The sequence below is a fragment of the Drosophila grimshawi genome, unplaced genomic scaffold (genome assembly GCF_018153295.1).
Source record: "Drosophila grimshawi isolate 15287-2541.00 unplaced genomic scaffold, ASM1815329v1 contig_311, whole genome shotgun sequence".
NCBI lineage: Eukaryota > Metazoa > Arthropoda > Insecta > Diptera > Drosophilidae > Drosophila > Drosophila grimshawi.
This window is the reverse complement of record NW_025063098.1, coordinates 17,861,941-17,881,225: the sequence shown is the minus strand read 5'-3', so window position 1 is coordinate 17,881,225 and position 19,285 is coordinate 17,861,941. Positions and strand designations below refer to the sequence as shown.

Here is a 19,285-nt window from a genome sequence, read left to right as displayed (position 1 = left end):
GTAATATTTATAAAAAAAAAAAAAGACATTTAGCAGCCACAACGAATAATGTAACATTCTGCATATATTCAAAATAATATAAAATTACTTTCGTATAACATGTAATAACTGATTTATGCAGGCGCAGTAGTTAAGCCGTCGCCGGTTTGAACAGCTTTCGCGGTGTGGTAAAGCTTTCGGTCATAGCTAGTTGCAATCGCGCCGCTGGAGTGGAGAGACAGACATACGGAGACCATCGCATCAGGCAGAAGCAGCACACAAATAAATAAAAACAACAATTGTTTTACTGCACTTACCCACGCCCACCCCCTACAAACCACTACTTGGGACACAGAGAAATAGAGTAATATTTAATCTCTACTTAGTGTCTATTTAAATTGCAATAATGTTGGTTCGTCGTGCGAGAAGCATCAACAAATTGCTGAGGATTGGCTCGGCAAATGCAGCAGCATCGCACAACACTTATTTTACCTATGTCAATGAGTTGTCGCATCCGTTGCCCCGCGAGCCGCCAATCGTCTCGCCCGAGGAGGCCGTCGCCTGCATTAAGTCTGGTGAGTTATCTGACGAAAAGTAAATCTGCGCTGGAATCGCCGCCTGAAGATGGCGCTGCCAATTCTAAGCGAAAATTCTATGTTATGTAACACAACAACAACAAAAAACCAAGACCTTTAAGTCCTGAGCGTCTTGCTCTATTTGCCCTGATTAGACTGCTGAATGAAAGTGCAAGGGAGAGGGTCAATAAATCAAGTCATGCAAATTATGAGAGTGTGTTGTTGTGTGTGTGAGTGTAGCGTTTGCAATTGAAACTATTTACACACACACAAATTACACATGTGTTTTGTGCACATAAACATATGTATATCAAATTACAGGGTGCTTCAATATTAAAATCAATTGAGCGTGCTTAACACATCCGAGCTTATCATTTATTTACTCCGCACGCACACGTAAGCAAAATTATAGCCCTATTGAAAGTTGAGCAATTAATAGGCGTAACAATGATCAGAAATTTAATGGCTCTGAAAACATGATAAAAGCAAAATATAAAACTATATATATATAAAGTTCAAAATAAGCAATTTAACTTGTTTTACATAACATGCTTTTCTATTAGAAGTGTGTACATAAGAGATTTGCATAAGTATGCAAAGTTTCAAAGTTTTAATTCAATTAGGCTGTTGTTTTTATGAGTTCCTAGCTTTCATTACAACTATTCTCATTCCGTTGCGCCTTCAGTTGTGCATATATTTTGAAAAAACACTAACAAATGTGCTCAAATTAATTGCACTTTGTACTATGCCCAGCTGTTCTCAACGAAAGCTCAGTTTAACATTAACAGACACACACAGACGCGCACAGAGAAGAGAGTTGGCATCGCACACAGTCACTTATTAGAACCGGCCTCTGTTGAGCTGTCTGAGCTCGTGTGCTGATAAGGAAAAACTTATCTACATATGTTATGTTATGTTTGATGTGCATTAACTAGCTGTTATGCAATAGTGTTAGTTCACAGAACTGTACAGCAACTGGGGTGCTCTGATAACATTGGCTGTCGCAAATAAATTTGTTAAATTGTTGGTGCTAATTCAGCTTTGATTTAATTAATTTCATTCGACAAGTTGCGCAATAGCCAACCAAAAAAAAAAACGACAGGCAAACAAAATATATGTTATGATAATAAAACTAGTTTCGTATGTTGACCCCGCCCGCGAGCACGAATCGAAATGTTTATTTACATCGCAAGTTGTCGCACTTTTTGAGCTTCATCTTATGGCGATGTAGAATCACAGAAATATGATTGTTATATGTATGTACAGTTAGATACACAAATACAGATTTAATTCTGTTGAGCGCTGGCAGCGATCTAAATTTAGATCAATTCACAAACACGCGCCGCTCAAAAATCAACTACGTCATTTAACGCAGAAAAATTGTGTTGGTTATATTTTTGGTGGCACGTTTTGGTCGATAATGCTCAGATATGTAGATATATGTATGTCTTCTGGCGTATGTACACAATCGCATATATAGGGAGTAATCTTTGGGCAACCAGACAAAAAAAAGCTTAAGAAATGAACAGACATACAATGTTATTTAGACAAATCATTTCTTATCATGCGACTTTTGATAATTTTTAATCATGAACTTGTGGCAGGGTGTTGATCCAGACAATGACTTTTGGGCTTTCGATAGAGCTTTTATAAAAGCTCCCTTGACGACGTTTGCAGTGGGCAAAAAGAGAGAAAGCAAAAATGTTGATCTTCTGATTCACATTTTTAACACTAACAGATGCAAGCCCTGTTCTTAACAGATCTTTGCATGCAAATACGCCTAAGAAAAAACAGAAATAATAAATATATATGTATATATATATATATACTTCACAGCATTTGAATTCTTTAGGATGCAATAGAAATAGAATATTGGCAACTTATTTATAAATATATGTATATACATTGTAAGCAAGTGCAAGTGTTTGGCAACTTCATCTACTCATATCAAGTACAGTAAACATTCGCTCATCAGTTCTACAACTTTTAAAAATAAGCTTGTTCGTGTGTGGCGAGTGTTTACTGTCAAACAATGTACGCGTACAATTTCTTGGCATAGAAATGAATAATGCTAAAAAAAAAAACAAAAAAAAAACTGCACGTGAATACGAAATGGTAAATATACATACATATTTACACACAAACAAAAATACAGTTGCCTAAAAAATTATTAACACCACGCTGACAAGAAATGGTTTCAAAGGTGTTTGTTTACAGAACTTATAAAAAAAGTGAGAAACAATAAAAAAAAAACATTTTTTATTAAACGTAAAGTTGAAAACTTATTTAAATTGAATTCAAATTTAAGAATTAAGTTTTATGAAAAATGAAAAAAATAAACAAAAACATAAAAAATCCATTTTTCTTTTCAATTCAAATTATATATATATATATATGTATTAAAAAGAATTCCAGTGGCAGTAATAAGTTGTTACTTACAATAAATATTTTGTTACATTAAATCAAAATATTGGAAACAACTATTTTCCGACCTAACAAATTTCATGATATGATATTTTCACAAGTCAGGTTAATTTTAAAGTCAAGTTTTTGAATACATTTTAACAGTTTGCATTGTGTTTAATTTGCAGGCGATGTGGTTTTCGCACAGGGCGCAGCCGCTACTCCTGTGACACTGCTGAATACGATGACGGCGCATGGAAAGAACAACAAACTGGAGAATGTGACTGTTTGCCACATGCACACCGAGGGTCCAGCGGAGTATTGCAAGCCGGAATATTCGGACATTTTCCGCTCGAACTCGTTCTTCATGGGCGGCAATGTGCGCAAAGCTGTCGCCGAGGGACGTGGCGATAATATGTCCATATTTCTGCATGAGATTCCCCAGTTGTTCTACAAGAAGATTGTGCAGCCCGACGTTGCCTTAATTCATGTGTCGCCACCGGACAATCATGGCTTCTGCTCGCTCGGCACTAGCGTCGATTGTGTCCGTGCTGCGCTCCTCAACTCGAAGAAGATTGTCGGTGAGTCCACTAAGCCAAAACGGAATTAGATATAAATATGGTATATATTTTGAAATAATCGAATTGCTTGCAGCTCAAATCAATCCAAATATGCCGCGCACCTTTGGTGATTCCATCATTCACAAGTCGCACTTTGACTTTGCCATTGAGGTGAACGACAAGCTGCCGCAGCATGGCACAGGCGAGATATCGGCTGTGGAAAAGAAGATCGGCCAACTGATTGCCGAGAATTTGGTTACAGATGGTGCCACGCTGCAGATGGGCATTGGCAGCATTCCGGATGCGGTGCTCAATGCTCTGCACAACCACAAGGATCTGGGCATACACTCGGAGATGTTTGCCAACGGCGTTGTTGAGCTGGCCAGAAAGGGTTGCATCACCAACAGTCGCAAGACGATGCACAAGGGTCGCATCGTTGGCTCCTTCCTGATCGGTGATCAGCCCCTCTACGATTTTGTCAACGATAATCCCTTCATTGGTACGCCAAGCATAACCTAAGCCCAAATATAAATCTCTATAAATAATTCTATGTCTTCACAGAGATGTTGGCCATTGACTATGTGAACAATACCAGCATTGTTAAGCAGCAGCCCCGCATGACGGCCATCAACAGCTGCATCGAGGTGGACTTGACCGGTCAGGTCTGCTCCGATTCGATTGCCACACGTTTCTATTCTGGTTTCGGTGGCCAGGTGGACTTTATACGCGGTGCTGCCGAGGGTCTGGATGGTTTGGGTGTGCCCATCATTGCCATGCCATCGACCACCAACAAAGGAGAGAGCAAGATTGTGCCTATGCTGAAGGCTGGTAAGTTTTTCAAGCACACCAATGTGATGCTCCATGTTAAAATATATTCTCTTTTTTTTGCATAGGCGCCGGTGTGGTCACCTCCCGTGCCCATGTTCACTATGTGGTCACCGAGCACGGCATCGCCTCGCTATTTGGCAAGAATATGCGCCAGCGCATGTACGAACTGATCCAAATCGCTGATCCCAAGCATCGGGAGGCGTTAGAGAAGAGTGCCTGCGAGCGTCTCAAAGTGATGCCATCTCCAAACTAAGGCTAACAACTAGCAACTAAGGCGTACAATAGAAGGACGAAACATTTAAAGTGCGAGACTCCCATTTAACAATTGAATTTTGTTTTCTTTTGTAACATTTAATGGCTAAAGGCATTCCCGCAATGGTTTCCTCTTTCAATTGAGCCTCCTCTCACATTACTTTAGATCCGCCACACAATTCCTGTATCAATCCGACACAAAAACTGACAATGAATCATTAAAATCGAAATGTTAAGAAAGTATTTTCTATATCGACGAGTTTTGATTATATTCCCCTCACAAAGTGTAAACGAATGCAATGGAATTGAACATAGAAATCGAATCTATTTTGTATAACGATGCGGACTTTTATATCCCCCAAAAAGTGGAAAAGGGCAAGTTGTGGAAAAGTATATATCAAGCAGGAGTAAGCATCTCCGAACTCATAAGATATATACATTATATGTAGAAAGCTAAAGTATTTTGTATATCGATGAGTTTTGATAATGCCCAGAAAATGTATAAAAAGGGTTAAGCATCTCCGACCCCATAAAGTATATACATATATACATATGTAGATTCTTGATTAGCATCGAATTCTAATTTGGAATATACCATATAATTTAATCAATAACTTATCTTTTCCCACTGCTGATAAACATCAATTACCGACAGCAATAAAAACAACACACAATTTTAAAGATATATCTTTCTAATCGGGTATGTATATACCTTGACATAATGCGAATCATCTGTAAAAATTTCATCAAGACTGGAAATAAATCTTATATTCATATTTAGCAGCAGCAAGCGAAAGTATTCTTTTTCCTTTCGATATACATACAAATACATATGTACATATATTGAGTGCAAGACGTGTACGAGTTATGATTACGAGTTAAAGACTTGGGTTCAGTGTATCTCCATATCGAGCTCTCTCGACTAGAGCATTCTTATTTGTTTGTTTTGTTGTTCTTGTTTTCATAGTACAATTGTAAAATTGAAAGAAAGCCTGACTGGGATAAGAAGTTGGTGCCGTTTTGTGTGAAAAACATAATTGCAAAACAGCCACAACTTCAAGAACCCAAAGTATACTTTATATACAAATATATAAATATATATATATATGCAGCTGCATGCTTTGTTTTTTGGGATGTTGTTCTTTTTTTTTTTGTTACATATTAGACTGGCTTATTGCTTAAGTGTAAGTAGTACATCATCAGTATATTTGTATCTTTTTTTTGTTTGTTGTTTTTTGAATTGTTGAATGATTAAGGATCTCAGAGAAAGGAACTAAAAGTATGTTTAAGTTTTACATCGCATGCATGTAGTATTATATAAGTGTGTTTATGTTTATGCAATTGTATTGTTTAAAGGGCCTAAAAAAACTTTTAAAACCTACACATTTAGCTTACAAATCTTTCGTTGTTTTTTTTTTTTTGTTTTGTTTTGTTTTATTGATTTTTTACTTTTTCTTCTGGTTCTTGGCATTATTTTTGACATCAGCGTTCGGCTCAATTTTGGCGCGCTTCTTTGGATGCTCGATCTCATCATCTTCGCCATCGTCCTCCTCATCCTCCTCCTCCATGTCGACCACCTCAACATCATCCTTGATGTTTTGGCCATGGATATAAACCGGTCCGCTGCCCTTGATCAGCTTGAACGTAACCTTCGACTCGTAGAACTCCACATCGGGATTGACGGCACGCGTCTCGCCAGCCTTCAGCACTGCAATCGGTATCTGCACCGAGTCCTTCAGTGTGGTCACCTGCAAATCGAATGGAATGGAATGGTTGAGGTCAATTTTAGCGATTCATTTGATATGCTTATGCAAACAGTAAAACAAATTAGCGACATTAGTTTGAGTTCAGGGTGTGAATACTTTTATAAAACTCCCTCTAGCAAAGGATATTATAATTGTGAAATATGGACTCTGATATTTGCCACCCTCTGGAAAATACCCAAACAACAAACAGCGTAAGGAATTCAAATAAACTGCGATAACAAAAGGCAACAAGTTTCGTTACGTTGGAACTGAGAGAGACAGTGAGACAGCAAGACAGGCTATTAAATGGTACTAATAAGTCGAACACGGGCCATTCGTTAGTCTGCAGTCGCAGAGACAAGAGCAAAACCGCTTTTTATACAACACACTTCAATTCTCCAACTCGTGGAGAGTAGCGTGGCGGGTGTTATAAATATAAGTTAATAAAACTTACGAAGCACTCAAGTCAATTAATTGCTCAAAGTGTATCAAGACAAAATATTGGCAAGTATGTGCGACTTCAACGAAGGTGCGTTACAAAAATAATGATAAGTGAATCTCAAAGCAAATATACATTTAATTATATTACTAGTGCGACTACTTTCTATCAAGACAATGTCAATTTGTTTGTTTAATCATAAGGTCATCTCTTGAAATAATCTTCAATTATTATTTTATTTTTTTTAAATTGTGTTGAGCTGTTATACAGCATATTTTAAATGTAATAATTTGAATAACCCAATTTCTATAATCAACAAATATTAAAAAAAAAAAAAAAAAAAACAGAAAAAACAACGAAATACTCTATAGAAATTTGCTCAACATCAAAAATCAATACGAATCGTGGTCGGTCCAATGCTTATCGAACAGTGTACGATGATTAAAAATGAATAAATTGCATGTGATTTACTTGAGGGACAGCAATCACAAGGAATTACAGATGCCATCAACAAAAAATCGGTTTTAATCTTAATTCAGAGATCGATTTAATTTCAGTTGGCCCACTTCAGATCGATTGGAGCGTACAGCAATAGGTAGCCATATTTTTATTCTTTTTTTTTATCAGCTTGAGCCACACGATAGATCCATCCAAGTGGTAATTGGAGGGAAAAAAACTGACAACTAGATAAGACGCTCGGTTATTAATCATGTGGTTTGGTTTAATCAGAGCTGTCAAGTACTTTTCTGTCGCATTCCAGATGAGCTCTATCACGAAAGGTTGCCCAATGTGTGTGGCGCTATGGGCGCCAAGGCGCGCAACTGTTGCAGCACACAGACCGTTAAAAACATGCTACCCATCTGCAGCTGGCTGCCAGGGTATAAGCTCAAATATCTGGCCGTTGACTTTTTGGCCGGCATGACGGTGGGTCTAACTGCCATCACGCAGGGTTTGGCCTATGGCGTTGTGGCCGGTTTGCCGCCCGTTTATGGTCTATACTCGGCTTTTATGGGTGGATTCATTTACATTATATTCGGCACCTGCAAGGACATCACAGTGGGTGAGTAGTCAACCATAGACGAAATACAGTTGCGAAAAAATAAATAATAGCTCCACTCTCACAAGAAATGTTGTCAAAGGTTGACAAACTAATGGTTTGTTGCTACAATCTTAAGAAATAATTCCGAAGTGGTGCTATTAATTTCTTCGCGACTGTATATTCGATGGATAATTTGACTTGGAATAGCTGAAGTTTCCTACTAACTTATTGTTGCAGGACCCACGGCCATTTTGTCAATGATGATGTATTCACATTTGAATGGCAATCCGGATTATGCTGTTTTAATGTGCTTCCTTTCCGGTTGCATAATTGTGGTGTTGGGTCTGCTGAATCTCGGTGTTTTGGTGCGTTACATTTCGGTGCCGGTGACGACGGGTTTTACGCTGGCCGCTGCACTAAATGTGGGCAGCGGGCAGATCAGCAATCTCTTTGGCATCCAAAGCAATACGAACGGTTTTCTCGACGCGTGGATCACGTTCTTTAGCCACATCCAGGAGACGCGTCGCAACGACGCCATTCTCGGCTGTTGCACCTTAATCGTGCTGCTTCTCATGCGGGTAAGTTGGCGAAATTTGGACATCGACTTTCGTTAATTTACTTTAAATTGCTTCCCTTTTTTATGTTCGCTTAGAAATTGACTGCTTTGAAATGTGGCCATCGGCAGCTGTTGAGATATTTGGCGCTGTCTCGCAATGTTCTGGTCGTATTTGTGGGCATTCTGTTGTGCTATCTGCTCAGCCGGAATTCGGATGAGATGATATTCCGGATGACGGGCGCGATTACGCCGGGTTTGCCACCGTTTCGCCTGCCGCCATTTCAAACGGAGGATGATTTGGGGCAGACGGTTAGCTTTAACGGCATGATCTCCAATCTGGGCGCAGCAGTGGCAACCATACCGCTGCTCAGCATCCTCGAGAGTATATCAATTGCCAAAGCATTCTGTAAGTGATCTCGAACTCTTCTATTGTTTTACCTATAGATTCAAGTTGATTTCACCATTCACAATCCACAGCCAAGGGCAAAATTGTGGATGCATCGCAGGAGATGATCGCGCTGGGTATGTGCAATGTGTTCAGCAGTTTCTTCTCTTCGATGCCCATCACTGGCTCCTTCACCCGCTCGGCGATTAATAATGCGAGTGGCGTTAAGACGACACTGGGTGGCGCTTTTACCGGCATTCTCGTCCTGATGACCCTGGCCTTGTTGACCTCCACTTTTGCATATATACCCAAGGCAACGCTGGCGGCCATCATCATTGCAGCCATGATATTTATGGTCGAATACGATAAAATTGCAGAGATTTGGCGGGCAAAGAGTAAGTGCAACAGACTCCCAAAATAAAGTCAGAGTTTTAGATTTCGATTTTCGCGCTCGCCAGAACGTGACATGGTGCCTTTTGTGGCCACCGCTGCTAGCTGTGTATTCTGGTCACTGGAATATGGAATGTTGGTGGGAATCGCAGTAAATGCCCTGTTCATACTGGAGAAGAGCACGACGCCACAATTTGAGCTCACCACACAAAAGGTAAGAGCAACAGGCAAAAGCATTTCAATTTCAGTTTTTCAAATTTAAGTTATATACTTTTTTAAGCACAATGGAATTGAACTGTGTTTGGCGGAGCTGAAGGGCAGTGTAGATTATACGGCTGCCGAATATTTGAAATCAACAACAGTTGCTCGCGTGACAGAGGAGGAACGGACGGATAGTTCAATTGGACTGGTGATCATTAAAGGCGATGAGATTAGGTCAATTGATGCGACAGTGGCGCTGGTAAGTAAATAGGCAACAACCCATTTTAATCGCCAAAACCAACAAACAAAAACTAATAAAAAAATTAAACAATTCCAATTTGATTTGCCTTAACAGAATATAATCTCGCTGCGCGATGAGCTGAAGCTGTTGCGATGCGAGCTCATCTGCTGGAACTGGAATGTGGCAGCAGCGGGCGTTGTTTGCCGGCTGCAAAAGCAGGCACGCGCCATGTTCCAGTTCACCAAAAGCTTTGCGGACCTCATCGAAATTGTAACGGCAAATACAGGCAGCACTAACAGTGATCAGAATGCCAGCGAGGGAAACGGGGGTGCTGCTGGTGACAGCACTCGCCTTGATCAAATTGCATGCGACTCAAGTCGATAAACAAAAAAATATATATACATATATACAAAATGTGTTTTGCTTTGGTACAGTCAAAGAGCAGAGTCGCAAGGTATTCGCTGAGCGGATACCCTGTAATAAATACACACAAGCAAAACGCAAATTGTAAATAAATCAATGTAAATCATAAATAGAACAATTTTTGTAGAAACGCATACATATATATAACAAATATATATGTATATCTGGTGTAAGTTTAATATTTACTTACAAGTTGAAGTCGTAAATAAAGTTAATTATATCTGCAAATATTGGAAACTACAACTTCGCCCGCTAGAAATATTAAATATTCCATTTTCTCTTCCATTTACACTATATGAAAATATATAGAATTACGGGGTATTTCAAGTGCCATCATATGCGAAATCGACTTTTGGGCATTTGTGACGTCATGCATTTGGTAAAAAGAAGAGCAGCAAGAGCAACAGCAACGGCGAGGACAACGGCGGCGTTAATAGCAGACAAAGGGCGCGTATTGCATGCAGATACAGACAAAATTACCACTACCCCTACCCTTGCCCTTGCCCTTTATCCAGAAAACAAACGTTGTGTCTGCCTGCTTGGAGAATGAATACAAACCGGTCCACAATAAGAGAGACACACACACATACACTGAGACACACACACACACATTGACAGTTGGTGGTGTAGTTGGCGCACTTACCTCGACCACGTTGAATTCATTATCCTTTGCCTCGGCGCCCAGTAGGATCTGTTTGATGACCAGCTTCTGACCGCGTGCATAATCCTCATCGGCGACAACGTCCCAGGTGACGCTGTTGCTTTCTGCGGTTAAAGTAACACCTGAAAATAAAAATTAATTACTTGTAGATTAAAATACACACACGCACACACAAACATGCATCTGTATCTGCATTCATGTATACAGATATACGCACACACACACACATGTACACACAGACACAACCTTGAATAAAAATGCCGGCAGCCGGCAACGTTGCCAGCGCATTGCAAATTAAACCAATTGTCGCCGCTCATTCACTATTATATTGATATGTTGTTAATTGTTATTTACCATAGAATGATTCCTCTGCCATTATTCGGATTTATTTTATGTCTAGCTTTAAAATATGAGCGCCGAGCACGTGTTGAGCAAAAACTTTTGCAAAATGGTAGCTACCAACTAGGGATACAAAATGTGCTAGAGATGTGCGCGCATTTCACTCGTGGCGTTACCAGATACATTCACTAAGCAACTCACTTATTATTAATCGTTTAATATTTAATTCACATGTGGATTTATATATAAAAACTTAATTTCGCAATATACATTCTTTTTATTAACTATTAGTTATTTCAATAACATAAATTTTAAAATTTTTGTTTTTCTTTTGCTTTTGCAAGCAATATCGGCGTGTGAAAAACTATCGGTATACCATCGATGAATGCCAAGCATCTTTTCTACCGCATTTGCCTCTTTAGCTATCGCCATTGTACGGGGCACGTGTGAAAACTACAAGATTTCATAAACTCTTTTCGATTGGACTGTACAAGAGCGTTTCTTTTTCTGCATACAAATGGAGTCCGAATCGTTTTACGGTGATTATCAACCATTAGGCGTCTATAGTCGGCCAGTGTCTCAGTCCATGAGGCATCACCGGCAAAACCCACTCACACAAACACATACAGATACATAGAACGATTGGCTTTAACAAATTTTCTCTTGATTCCAGGTGTTACGTTGAGTGAAAAAGAGCCAATTGCACAGTTCGATGTGCCGGAAATTCCAGAGGAGTATATAGTACACTCACACAAACTGATCATCAAACAGATCTCCTTGGGACCCGAGGCGAAAACGGGCGAATTCAATGTTGTTCAGGCATGTAGACAATAATTTCTCCAGTGGAAAAACACTGACATACAGGAGGCAGGGGAAAGTGGAAAGGGGCAGTGACAGTGGCCATCTATTAGCTTAATATCGCATAACAACAAGTATTTAATAATCGTACACTTGCAGGCGGAAACAAACGTGCACGATGACGGCGAGAAAAAGACAGTTAAAATTCCCATTGCGGTCTTAAAGGTTGGCGAAACGCGCAGTTTGAGGCCAAATGTTGAGTTCCCCAATGGCTCCGTCACATTCAAGCTCGTCCAGGGCACGGGGCCGGTCTATGTTTGTGGAAAGGTAAATCATACATCGCAAATTTCCATATAAACTATATATTTCTTACTCTACTTAAAACTGTGCTTCCTTTAAGGCTGAAATGAACTTGGGTGAATATGACGATGGTCAGATGTATGAGGAGTATTCGGATGAGGACGATGACAGCGATGAGCTCGATGATGAGAGTTCGCCACAGACAAATGGCAAGAGCATAAAAAAGAAGTAATACAATATATAAAAGCAAAAAAAAAAAGGAAAAAACCAGTAATCTAAGATATAATCGGAAAATCAATCAATCATAAATGTTAAACAGTTTGCCCTGTAGAACGAACTTTGAAAACACACACACAAAAACATATTTTTGCTAAAGTATGAATAAACAAAACAAAATCCAATGCAATTATGCAAAAATGGTAATTAATAGTAGTAGTAGATACTCACAAAGCGGGATTTAAATTATATTTTGCTCACTGTTAAAAAGATTAATAGTTAATTTTTAATCCATGTTTTGAGTGCTTTATAATTTAGCCCAATTTGGGGGACAGGTAATACATTTGTATTGGGAATTGGTCTATATTATCGGGAATTTTATTCATTATGTTATGTATTTTAAATGTTAATGCTTAATATAAAATAATTGTGGCAGTTTTGAGAAGAATGCTCACGGAAGATAAAACAATGGCCGCCACCGCGTTCTGTGTTAGTTACAAGCTCTCGCCACTGAGATCTTCTGCCGTGGTACGCTTTAAATACACAAAATAAGATTACTTATTATACAGATACATATATATATATATAGAGAGAGAGAAGGTACACCCTACCGAATGTGTATTACACGACGCCTGTCGTCGCTGGGATGTATGAGATCGAGTTTGTGACTCCACTCGATTTGTTTCATTTCGTAGCGAAGCTTCTTGCGATCGAAATACGAAATGACACAGCTGACCGGTATCCAGAAGACAGCGGTGACCATCACAACGGCCACTATTCAAAACAAAACAAAATTGTTAAGCTCATATAAACAATCTATATATATATATATCATAGAGCAGTCCTCCTTTACTTACTGACTATGTTGTCCTTGAGAAAGCGCAGTGTTTTGGCCACATTTATCTCCTCAATAATGTCCCAAAAACGCTCGACCACATCCTGTATGGTCTTCTCGCACACACCCTGTATAAACAGTTAAATATATTAAATATAAAAATAAATATAACAATATCAATCATAAGCAACCTTATTGCAGAAACCAGTTATGCAGGGTGTGCCATCGGGGAGAACATCTGGCGGCTCAACGGGGAAACACGTCTCATTGATGCTCATGCGACAGCAGCGTTTGCATGCATCCACAATGATGTCGCACATGCAGCTTTGGAGGCCTTGCGTCTCGCAGTAAGGTACACATTTGCCATTGCGACACTGGCCGCGCTCCTGGCAAATGGTGCCATCGGCCATCGCTGGCGATTTGGGGCATTCGGCATGGGAGCCAGTGCAGCGTGCCTCCTGCTCACAGGTGGCATATTGTGCCTCTCGGCACTTCATCGCCGCCGGCATAAACTGACAGTTCTGACAGCACGGTGAATTTTTGTCGCTGCACATGGCGCCCTGATTACGGCGCAGTTTACAGTTCTTGTCGCAGCAAGAGTCATTGTCCTCGGTGCCCAGCAGACCGGCGTCGCACTGTTCATCGCCCTCGACGCGTAAGTTGCCGCAGAAGGACTCCTCGGGCTCGGAGAAGCAGCGGCCACTCTTGGCTTGCAGCACTTTGCGTATGGATCGCAGCGAGCACGGTGAAAATTTCTGAAACGTAATCCAATTAGTTATTTGTATAGTAGTATTAAGCAGGATTCGCTTACCTTGTTGTTCACATCGTAGCCGCTGACGGAGTACGTGTACATCAGGAAACTGCCACCTTGCGAGGCACTCGGTGAACACTCGGGTATATCGGGATCATGCTCGGAACCCCAATTATGTCCAAACTCATGAGCCGTAACCAGGTCAGCCTCGCGTGTGATTACGCGCTGGCCATAATGATTACGGGAACTGCTTAGGCCCGAGTTCAGATAGAGTGTATAGCCGTTCTTGAAGTATTCTTTACAAGATTAAAAAATAAATGAGAATAAATATAAGTATCTATTTCTGTCTATGGCCTTAATAACAAACTCAATCAAATCAAATAAACCACTACTTAAAAGAAAAGCAAAGAAGGGAAACACAACGGTAAGCTAAATGATGAATAAATATGTTAATCTCGGGGATTAGCAACCTGGTGTACAGATACCACCGACAGAATTTCGGCGTGGGGAGCCAACGTAAGCCAAGCCTAAAATGCCGCCTTCGAACTTGAGATCGGTAAAGAGATGAGCTAAGCAAAAGTCTTTATGACTGTATTCCCGTGAGAAGACCTACATTATTATCATAGTTATGAGAGTAATTAGCAGTGATGGGAGTAGAAGTAGAACAATAGAACAAGATTTACACAATATTTTTTTAAGCTATACAAATCACGACTTGATTTGAATATTTTTACAGCTCGGCTTACCTCGAGCAGATTGCGTACATCCCATTTTTCACGTATCATATTGTAGTGTGCCTCTCCGCCCCGCAAACGTGTCGGCTCCGAATGCACAACGATCTTCTTGATGACGAAACCCATGCCCTTGAAGCCCTCCTGATCGGAACGATCCTGCCATACGGTATCATTATAAATTTTATGCACACGATCGATAAGGCTTATCTGCAAGGGAGAATATCAATGATTGGATTGGCTGACTTTCAAAGCTGTGTCTCACTTACCAAGTAATTAATGGTTGTCTTTGTATTGCCACCGCCCATCTCCTGAAAGAAGCGATAATCGGCCACTAGGAGAAGTGGACAGCGCGTCTTTGTCGGCGTATATTCATATTGATCCGATTGGCGCTTCTCACGCAGAGCGTAGAGCTCATTGTCATTGTGCTCCAGTTCCAGGCCCTCTTTGATGTAGCCACAGGTCTTGGGCACTGTGCCTGGCTGCTCCTCATTATTATTGAGCTTGACATCGGATGATTTGTAGGCAACCATTGTGTGTTTCTTCGCCGTGGGCAAATGGCGCCAGGAAGGCTCTATGTGGTAGGTTTCTTCGGGCAGTTCTATGGACATGGTCAGGGTGCCATCCTCAATGTGTGCGCGCACAGATGATTCCAGTTCACCGAACACGCGACCCGTATAAAAATTATCATGATCTGCAAAGGGATTAAATACCTTAATTCATATTGATTGATATAAATGTATTTATTTTTGGAGCTCACCCAAGTGCACAACAGTCTCATTTCCGTCCGCATCTACGGCGTAAGCTCGAAATTTGCTGTGGAGCACATCGCGATGCGGATGCAGAATCACGCGAAAGTTTTTGCCCAGTGTTTTGAACTCGAGCTCCTTAATTGTGTTATATGGATTATTGCTTTGCTTGACGCCCCTCTTGACAATCCGATGTACAACATCATCTCTGTGGAAAACTTCGTAGTGGCGCAGTGTCCGTTTCAGTGCAACTGTGTGCGGCAAAAATTCCATATTATTTTCATACATTTGCATTTGGCAATATGCATATTCTGATACTTGCCACTCTTTTCGACCAAAAGGCATGTGAATATGACACAAATAATTATTGAAGCACAACAATTAATGCATTTTGTAAACATTTTTCATCTCAATTGATCGGACAGTGTTGCCAAATGTCCGTGTTTATAGTTCTAGGGTTGTCCATCTCCTTGACACAGACTTCAGTCTGTATCTGTTCGATAACATTTATAGCCGATAACAATAATAAGGAAGGCGCTTCATTTGAATATTTTTCGCAGTGTGCGAGCAGTTTGAACACATTTTAGATATTTATTTAGGAATTGGTTTCGAATTTTTCGATCTCGATCCGGCATAATTACGCGGATCGGCCGAGACAGGTATTGGCGCCAGCTTATAGTCCACACCATAGAATTGACCATTTAAAGATTTCCTTCTCGGTTTTGGCTGACTATGAACATAATTAATTAGCAAATTATTTGTTAAATCTGGTATAACATTAATAACTTGTTGTCTTTCGATCCAAATACAAAAATGTCAACATAATTATCCGGCACATTGTTCAGAAATTTTCTATAACGACAACGCATATAGGGATTGGTGCGACACGATAGAGATGGCTTCAGATGATCCAAGTGATATTTGAACATGGGCAACACAGCCCAATTTGTATCCGGTTTATTGAGGAAATCTCGAGGAACTGCCGATTTCTCTACATCTTTCTCCTTATGCTTTGGCTTAAATTCCGCAGCAAGTTTCTCAATATCAATGCGAACTGGCGTATCTGTAAATGCTTCGCAAATCGGTTTCAAATGCATTTTTCGAATATTATTAAGAAAATAACAGGACACACGAGAATTTAGCTAAAACAAATATGATTAACAATTTATATTGTAAAATGAAAAGGGGGCGTGTTGGCCGCCTACTTGAAGACGAAAAAGTTTCGAATACATTTACATTTACATATAGTCGGATTCTACTAAACGTTATATTTGGCTTATTTAATCAAATCGATATATATATATATATATACATATCTGTATATTTAAATACATAAATATATATATATATATATTATGTACGTATTTAGGTTAATTTACAATTTGAAACACGAAAGGTTTACAATTACAATTACTGGGGGTATTGTAGTAAAATTCGATTCGATTTTCGACAGTTGAACTCGGAAACTTAAGATTAAATTGTGGCTAAAAACATTTGTTTATACATATATATATATATATATATATATATATATATATATATATATATATATATATATATATATATATATATATATAATTATGTTGATTGTGATTTGAAATAATTTTTCTGTTCACTTCTGTAACTCGGCCATATTCGCCTCAAAGATGGCCGTATTGATTTTGTGCTTGAGTGCGATGAGCACCTCTCGATTGCCAATGGCACGCATCTCATTGGCCACATACTCTCCGTATGTGGAGAACTCATCGCGCAGCGTGCCGGAGATTGCCGGCGCAGGTGGTATCGGTGAACTGGCCGGCTTTGGCGGCGACAGTGTTGACGTCGAGTTGACTATGGCATTGACACGTGGCAGGCGTAATGTGCCCGCCGTAACTGTGGTACCGGAACTGGTCAGCACATTGCTGGCATTGCCATTTTGTGTGGCCGCCGCCAGCGTGGAGGCAGAGAGTATGGTGGTGCTGTGACTGCCATTTGGATCGAAATAAATACGCTTGGGCGCCGGTGGATGCAGCTGATGCTGATGCTGTGGCGTAGTTGCCTCATCGAAGTAACCATTTTCCGGCTGGCCAGTTGTATCGCGTCGCTGGATCTTTATAATGCGCGTGGGCATCACATGCACCGATGAGCTGCTACTGCTCGCGCCACCACCACCAGCATTGCCAGCGCCAGACGATTGATAATGCAATTCTCCACTTTCGCTTGCCTGAAAACTAACCGCCTCAACGGCATTTGATGTGTGATGCAGCTCCATCAGGGACTGGGAATGATGCTGCTGCTGCTGTTGTTGCTGCTGATTGTGGTGGTGGTGCTGCTGATGTGTGTGCGTCTCGAGAGACTCGGTGTCCTCTTCGTTCATGTGCACATATGTCCCGCCCGCGAGTTCCTTACGTAGTTTGGGCTTTGTATCGACATCATCGTCTACGTCGCCGGGCTCCTCCTCATCAATATCATCGGCATCTTTGGTCGTCTCCTCGATGAGCTTCTCCAGCTCCTGAGCGCTGCTCGCATGCGATTTGCGCGGCGTTATTATATACTCCTCATTCATATTATTGCTGTCCGTTGCATTCACCTCTCCCAATGGATATTTTTGAACTGTGGCGTTTTCCGGCGTTTGCAGTTCGGCTTTCAAGCGTCCCTTTGTCGAGCGACACGCATAGGGTGAACTTAAAAAGTTGAGATTCTTGAAACCAAACCACTTTGAATTGTAGGGTTCCTTTCGTTTCATCCGATTGATCTCGCGATGATATTGTGTGCGAAGTGTGTGAAATTTCTTCTCCAATTCCGGTATGGGTATATTGCCACCGAGCACGTCGCTAACCTCGTTCAACAGCCGCTGTTTGACATCCTTCTTGCGATACTCGTCGCATGTCATGTCCCACAGTCCGCGTCGCTGTCGATACTCGCCGATCAGCAGCAGCGTCTTCTCTCTGGTCCACTCCATTTTTAGCTACAGCCGGGCACACACAATATGCTCGTTGCCTGCCCAAAAAAAACAAAAACGGTGTCACAGTCACAATTCGCCGAACAATGAGCTCGACGAGGCGAGTTCTATATCTGTGATCTGTCCGCTAGATCGTCCGCTTCTATTGTCGGCGGCAAACGGCTCCCTTAAAGTGAGAGACAAAAACAACAACTTAAATTAGCACAAAAACAAACTACAAAAAGAAGCACCCAACTCCGACAAGCCGAATACCAAATACCCTTGTGTGAAATTACAGCTTAATTGCAGTGGTTAAAATTAATCAAAACAATGTAAATAAAATTCGATTGCTTCTATGGAAGCCTTAAAGTCTTACAGTGAAATACTTTACAAACAAAATAGTTCATTTTTAAAAAATCGTTCAAATTCAAGTCTTTATCATTTAATTACTCCCTTAATGTGTTGCCCACTTGACGATCAAACTGAAATACTCCACTGCAAAGGGTATATTAAAAACAAGGCGGGCGCACACAAAAAATGCACATTGAACGCAAGCAGAAGTTTTTTAATAGCCAGCGAGTTGAGTTTGTGTTACCTGCAGGCGAGCGAGGGGTACTTGTTAACCAGCCAAAAACCACCAGCAGCTAATTTATTGTTATTCCAATACCACTTGCCAACAACAGCATCTGCTACATTATTAAAATGTGTTTCGCTTCGTTTGTGTTTGCATTTGGTTTATTGTCCAATTTTTGGACAAGTGATATGTACGTCTTGCAAAACTTTGTGTGTAGCTTGGCAATTAGTATAATTCTTAAAGTTGATTATTAAAATGTTTTGTTTTTTTTTATTGTTTTTTTGTTCGTGTAAAAATTTGCGTTGTTTTTATCCTCCCCTCCACTCTTATTTCATGGAAAAGTGTGCTGCCAACTTGGGCTTTGAGTATTTGTGTATATCTAATGCACTCTTGAC

General features: G+C 40.4%; 7 protein-coding genes across 10 annotated transcripts; 3 read left to right on the top strand and 4 right to left on the bottom strand.

Moving 5' to 3' along the window:
- The first annotated feature begins 6 nt into the window (after positions 1-6).
- LOC6567493 (4-hydroxybutyrate coenzyme A transferase) lies at positions 7-4,840 on the top strand. Its single transcript, XM_001993856.3, has 5 exons — positions 7-554; positions 3,146-3,538; positions 3,612-4,016; positions 4,079-4,345; positions 4,411-4,840. Exons 1-5 carry the CDS (start codon positions 386-388, stop codon positions 4,596-4,598), a joined length of 1,422 nt encoding a protein of 473 aa, XP_001993892.1. The 5' UTR covers positions 7-385; the 3' UTR covers positions 4,599-4,840.
- A 643-nt stretch (positions 4,841-5,483) lies between these two features.
- On the bottom strand, positions 5,484-11,123 carry LOC6567494 (nucleoplasmin-like protein). The gene is made up of 3 exons (XM_001993857.3): positions 11,032-11,123; positions 10,660-10,799; positions 5,484-6,345 (listed from the first exon to the last, which is right to left on the bottom strand). The coding sequence occupies exons 1-3, from the start codon at positions 11,051-11,053 to the stop codon at positions 6,043-6,045; spliced, it is 465 nt and encodes a 154-aa protein (XP_001993893.1). The 5' UTR covers positions 11,054-11,123; the 3' UTR covers positions 5,484-6,042.
- LOC6567495 (sodium-independent sulfate anion transporter) lies at positions 6,727-10,175 on the top strand. 2 transcript variants are annotated; one of them, XM_001993858.3, is made up of 8 exons: positions 6,727-6,871; positions 7,542-7,841; positions 8,058-8,398; positions 8,473-8,782; positions 8,854-9,156; positions 9,220-9,365; positions 9,432-9,611; positions 9,708-10,175. In XM_001993858.3, the coding sequence occupies exons 1-8, from the start codon at positions 6,853-6,855 to the stop codon at positions 9,975-9,977; spliced, it is 1,869 nt and encodes a 622-aa protein (XP_001993894.1). In that variant the 5' UTR covers positions 6,727-6,852; the 3' UTR covers positions 9,978-10,175. The 2 variants fall into 2 exon arrangements, with proteins under 2 accessions (XP_001993894.1, XP_032596070.1); XM_032740179.2 differs by lacking the exon at positions 6,727-6,871 and adding an exon at positions 7,286-7,376.
- Positions 11,124-11,430: 307 nt separating the features above from the next.
- Positions 11,431-12,517, top strand: LOC6567575 (nucleoplasmin-like protein). Its single transcript, XM_032739902.1, has 4 exons — positions 11,431-11,555; positions 11,690-11,835; positions 11,974-12,141; positions 12,215-12,517. Exons 1-4 carry the CDS (start codon positions 11,534-11,536, stop codon positions 12,344-12,346), a joined length of 468 nt encoding a protein of 155 aa, XP_032595793.1. The 5' UTR covers positions 11,431-11,533; the 3' UTR covers positions 12,347-12,517.
- An 89-nt stretch (positions 12,518-12,606) lies between these two features.
- Positions 12,607-15,986, bottom strand: LOC6567576 (ADAM 17-like protease). 3 transcript variants are annotated; one of them, XM_001993860.3, is made up of 10 exons: positions 15,719-15,986; positions 15,408-15,647; positions 14,917-15,341; positions 14,663-14,857; positions 14,387-14,525; positions 13,977-14,212; positions 13,357-13,920; positions 13,188-13,293; positions 12,942-13,104; positions 12,607-12,863 (listed from the first exon to the last, which is right to left on the bottom strand). In XM_001993860.3, exons 1-10 carry the CDS (start codon positions 15,795-15,797, stop codon positions 12,821-12,823), a joined length of 2,190 nt encoding a protein of 729 aa, XP_001993896.1. In that variant the 5' UTR covers positions 15,798-15,986; the 3' UTR covers positions 12,607-12,820. The 3 variants fall into 3 exon arrangements, with proteins under 3 accessions (XP_001993896.1, XP_043071015.1, XP_032596080.1); XM_043215080.1 differs by lacking the exons at positions 14,387-14,525; positions 14,917-15,341; positions 15,408-15,647; positions 15,719-15,986 and having other exon boundaries at positions 12,609-12,863; positions 14,663-14,762; XM_032740189.2 differs by lacking the exons at positions 12,607-12,863; positions 12,942-13,104; positions 13,188-13,293; positions 13,357-13,920; positions 14,387-14,525 and having other exon boundaries at positions 14,106-14,212.
- Positions 15,987-16,708, bottom strand: LOC6567577. Its single transcript, XM_001993861.3, has 2 exons — positions 16,183-16,708; positions 15,987-16,126 (listed from the first exon to the last, which is right to left on the bottom strand). Exons 1-2 carry the CDS (start codon positions 16,491-16,493, stop codon positions 15,988-15,990), a joined length of 450 nt encoding a protein of 149 aa, XP_001993897.2. The 5' UTR covers positions 16,494-16,708; the 3' UTR covers position 15,987.
- Positions 16,709-16,971: 263 nt separating this feature from the next.
- LOC6567578 (rho GTPase-activating protein gacF) lies at positions 16,972-19,181 on the bottom strand. Its single transcript, XM_001993862.3, has 2 exons — positions 18,912-19,181; positions 16,972-18,503 (listed from the first exon to the last, which is right to left on the bottom strand). Exon 2 carries the CDS (start codon positions 18,335-18,337, stop codon positions 17,009-17,011), a length of 1,329 nt encoding a protein of 442 aa, XP_001993898.1. The 5' UTR covers positions 18,338-18,503; positions 18,912-19,181; the 3' UTR covers positions 16,972-17,008.
- Positions 19,182-19,285: the final 104 nt, after the last annotated feature.

Coding starts and splice junctions, on each gene's coding strand:
- LOC6567494 (XM_001993857.3), bottom strand. CDS start 11,053: ATGGCAGAGGAATCATTCTATG. Junction 10,800..11,031: donor GGCAGAGGAATCATTCTATG/GTAAATAACAAT, acceptor TTTTATTTTCAG/GTGTTACTTTAACCGCAGAA. Junction 6,346..10,659: donor ATGAATTCAACGTGGTCGAG/GTAAGTGCGCCA, acceptor TTCGATTTGCAG/GTGACCACACTGAAGGACTC.
- LOC6567577 (XM_001993861.3), bottom strand. CDS start 16,493: ATGCATTTGAAACCGATTTGCGAAGCATTTACAGATACGCCAGTTCGC. Junction 16,127..16,182: donor TTTGGATCGAAAGACAACAA/GTTATTAATGTT, acceptor TTATGTTCATAG/TCAGCCAAAACCGAGAAGGA.
- LOC6567576 (XM_001993860.3), bottom strand. CDS start 15,797: ATGTTTACAAAATGCATTAATTGTTGTGCTTCAATAATTATTTGTGTC. Junction 13,294..13,356: donor TAACTGGTTTCTGCAATAAG/GTTGCTTATGAT, acceptor CTGTTTATACAG/GGTGTGTGCGAGAAGACCAT. Junction 13,105..13,187: donor TCTCAAGGACAACATAGTCA/GTAAGTAAAGGA, acceptor TGTTTTGAATAG/TGGCCGTTGTGATGGTCACC.
- LOC6567578 (XM_001993862.3), bottom strand. CDS start 18,337: ATGGAGTGGACCAGAGAGAAGACGCTGCTGCTGATCGGCGAGTATCGA.
- LOC6567495 (XM_001993858.3), top strand. Junction 7,842..8,057: donor CTGCAAGGACATCACAGTGG/GTGAGTAGTCAA, acceptor TTATTGTTGCAG/GACCCACGGCCATTTTGTCA. Junction 8,783..8,853: donor ATCAATTGCCAAAGCATTCT/GTAAGTGATCTC, acceptor CACAATCCACAG/CCAAGGGCAAAATTGTGGAT.
- LOC6567493 (XM_001993856.3), top strand. CDS start 386: ATGTTGGTTCGTCGTGCGAGAAGCATCAACAAATTGCTGAGGATTGGC. Junction 555..3,145: donor CGTCGCCTGCATTAAGTCTG/GTGAGTTATCTG, acceptor TTTAATTTGCAG/GCGATGTGGTTTTCGCACAG. Junction 3,539..3,611: donor CAACTCGAAGAAGATTGTCG/GTGAGTCCACTA, acceptor AATTGCTTGCAG/CTCAAATCAATCCAAATATG.
- LOC6567575 (XM_032739902.1), top strand. CDS start 11,534: ATGGAGTCCGAATCGTTTTACG. Junction 11,556..11,689: donor GGAGTCCGAATCGTTTTACG/GTGATTATCAAC, acceptor TCTTGATTCCAG/GTGTTACGTTGAGTGAAAAA. Junction 12,142..12,214: donor CGGTCTATGTTTGTGGAAAG/GTAAATCATACA, acceptor GCTTCCTTTAAG/GCTGAAATGAACTTGGGTGA.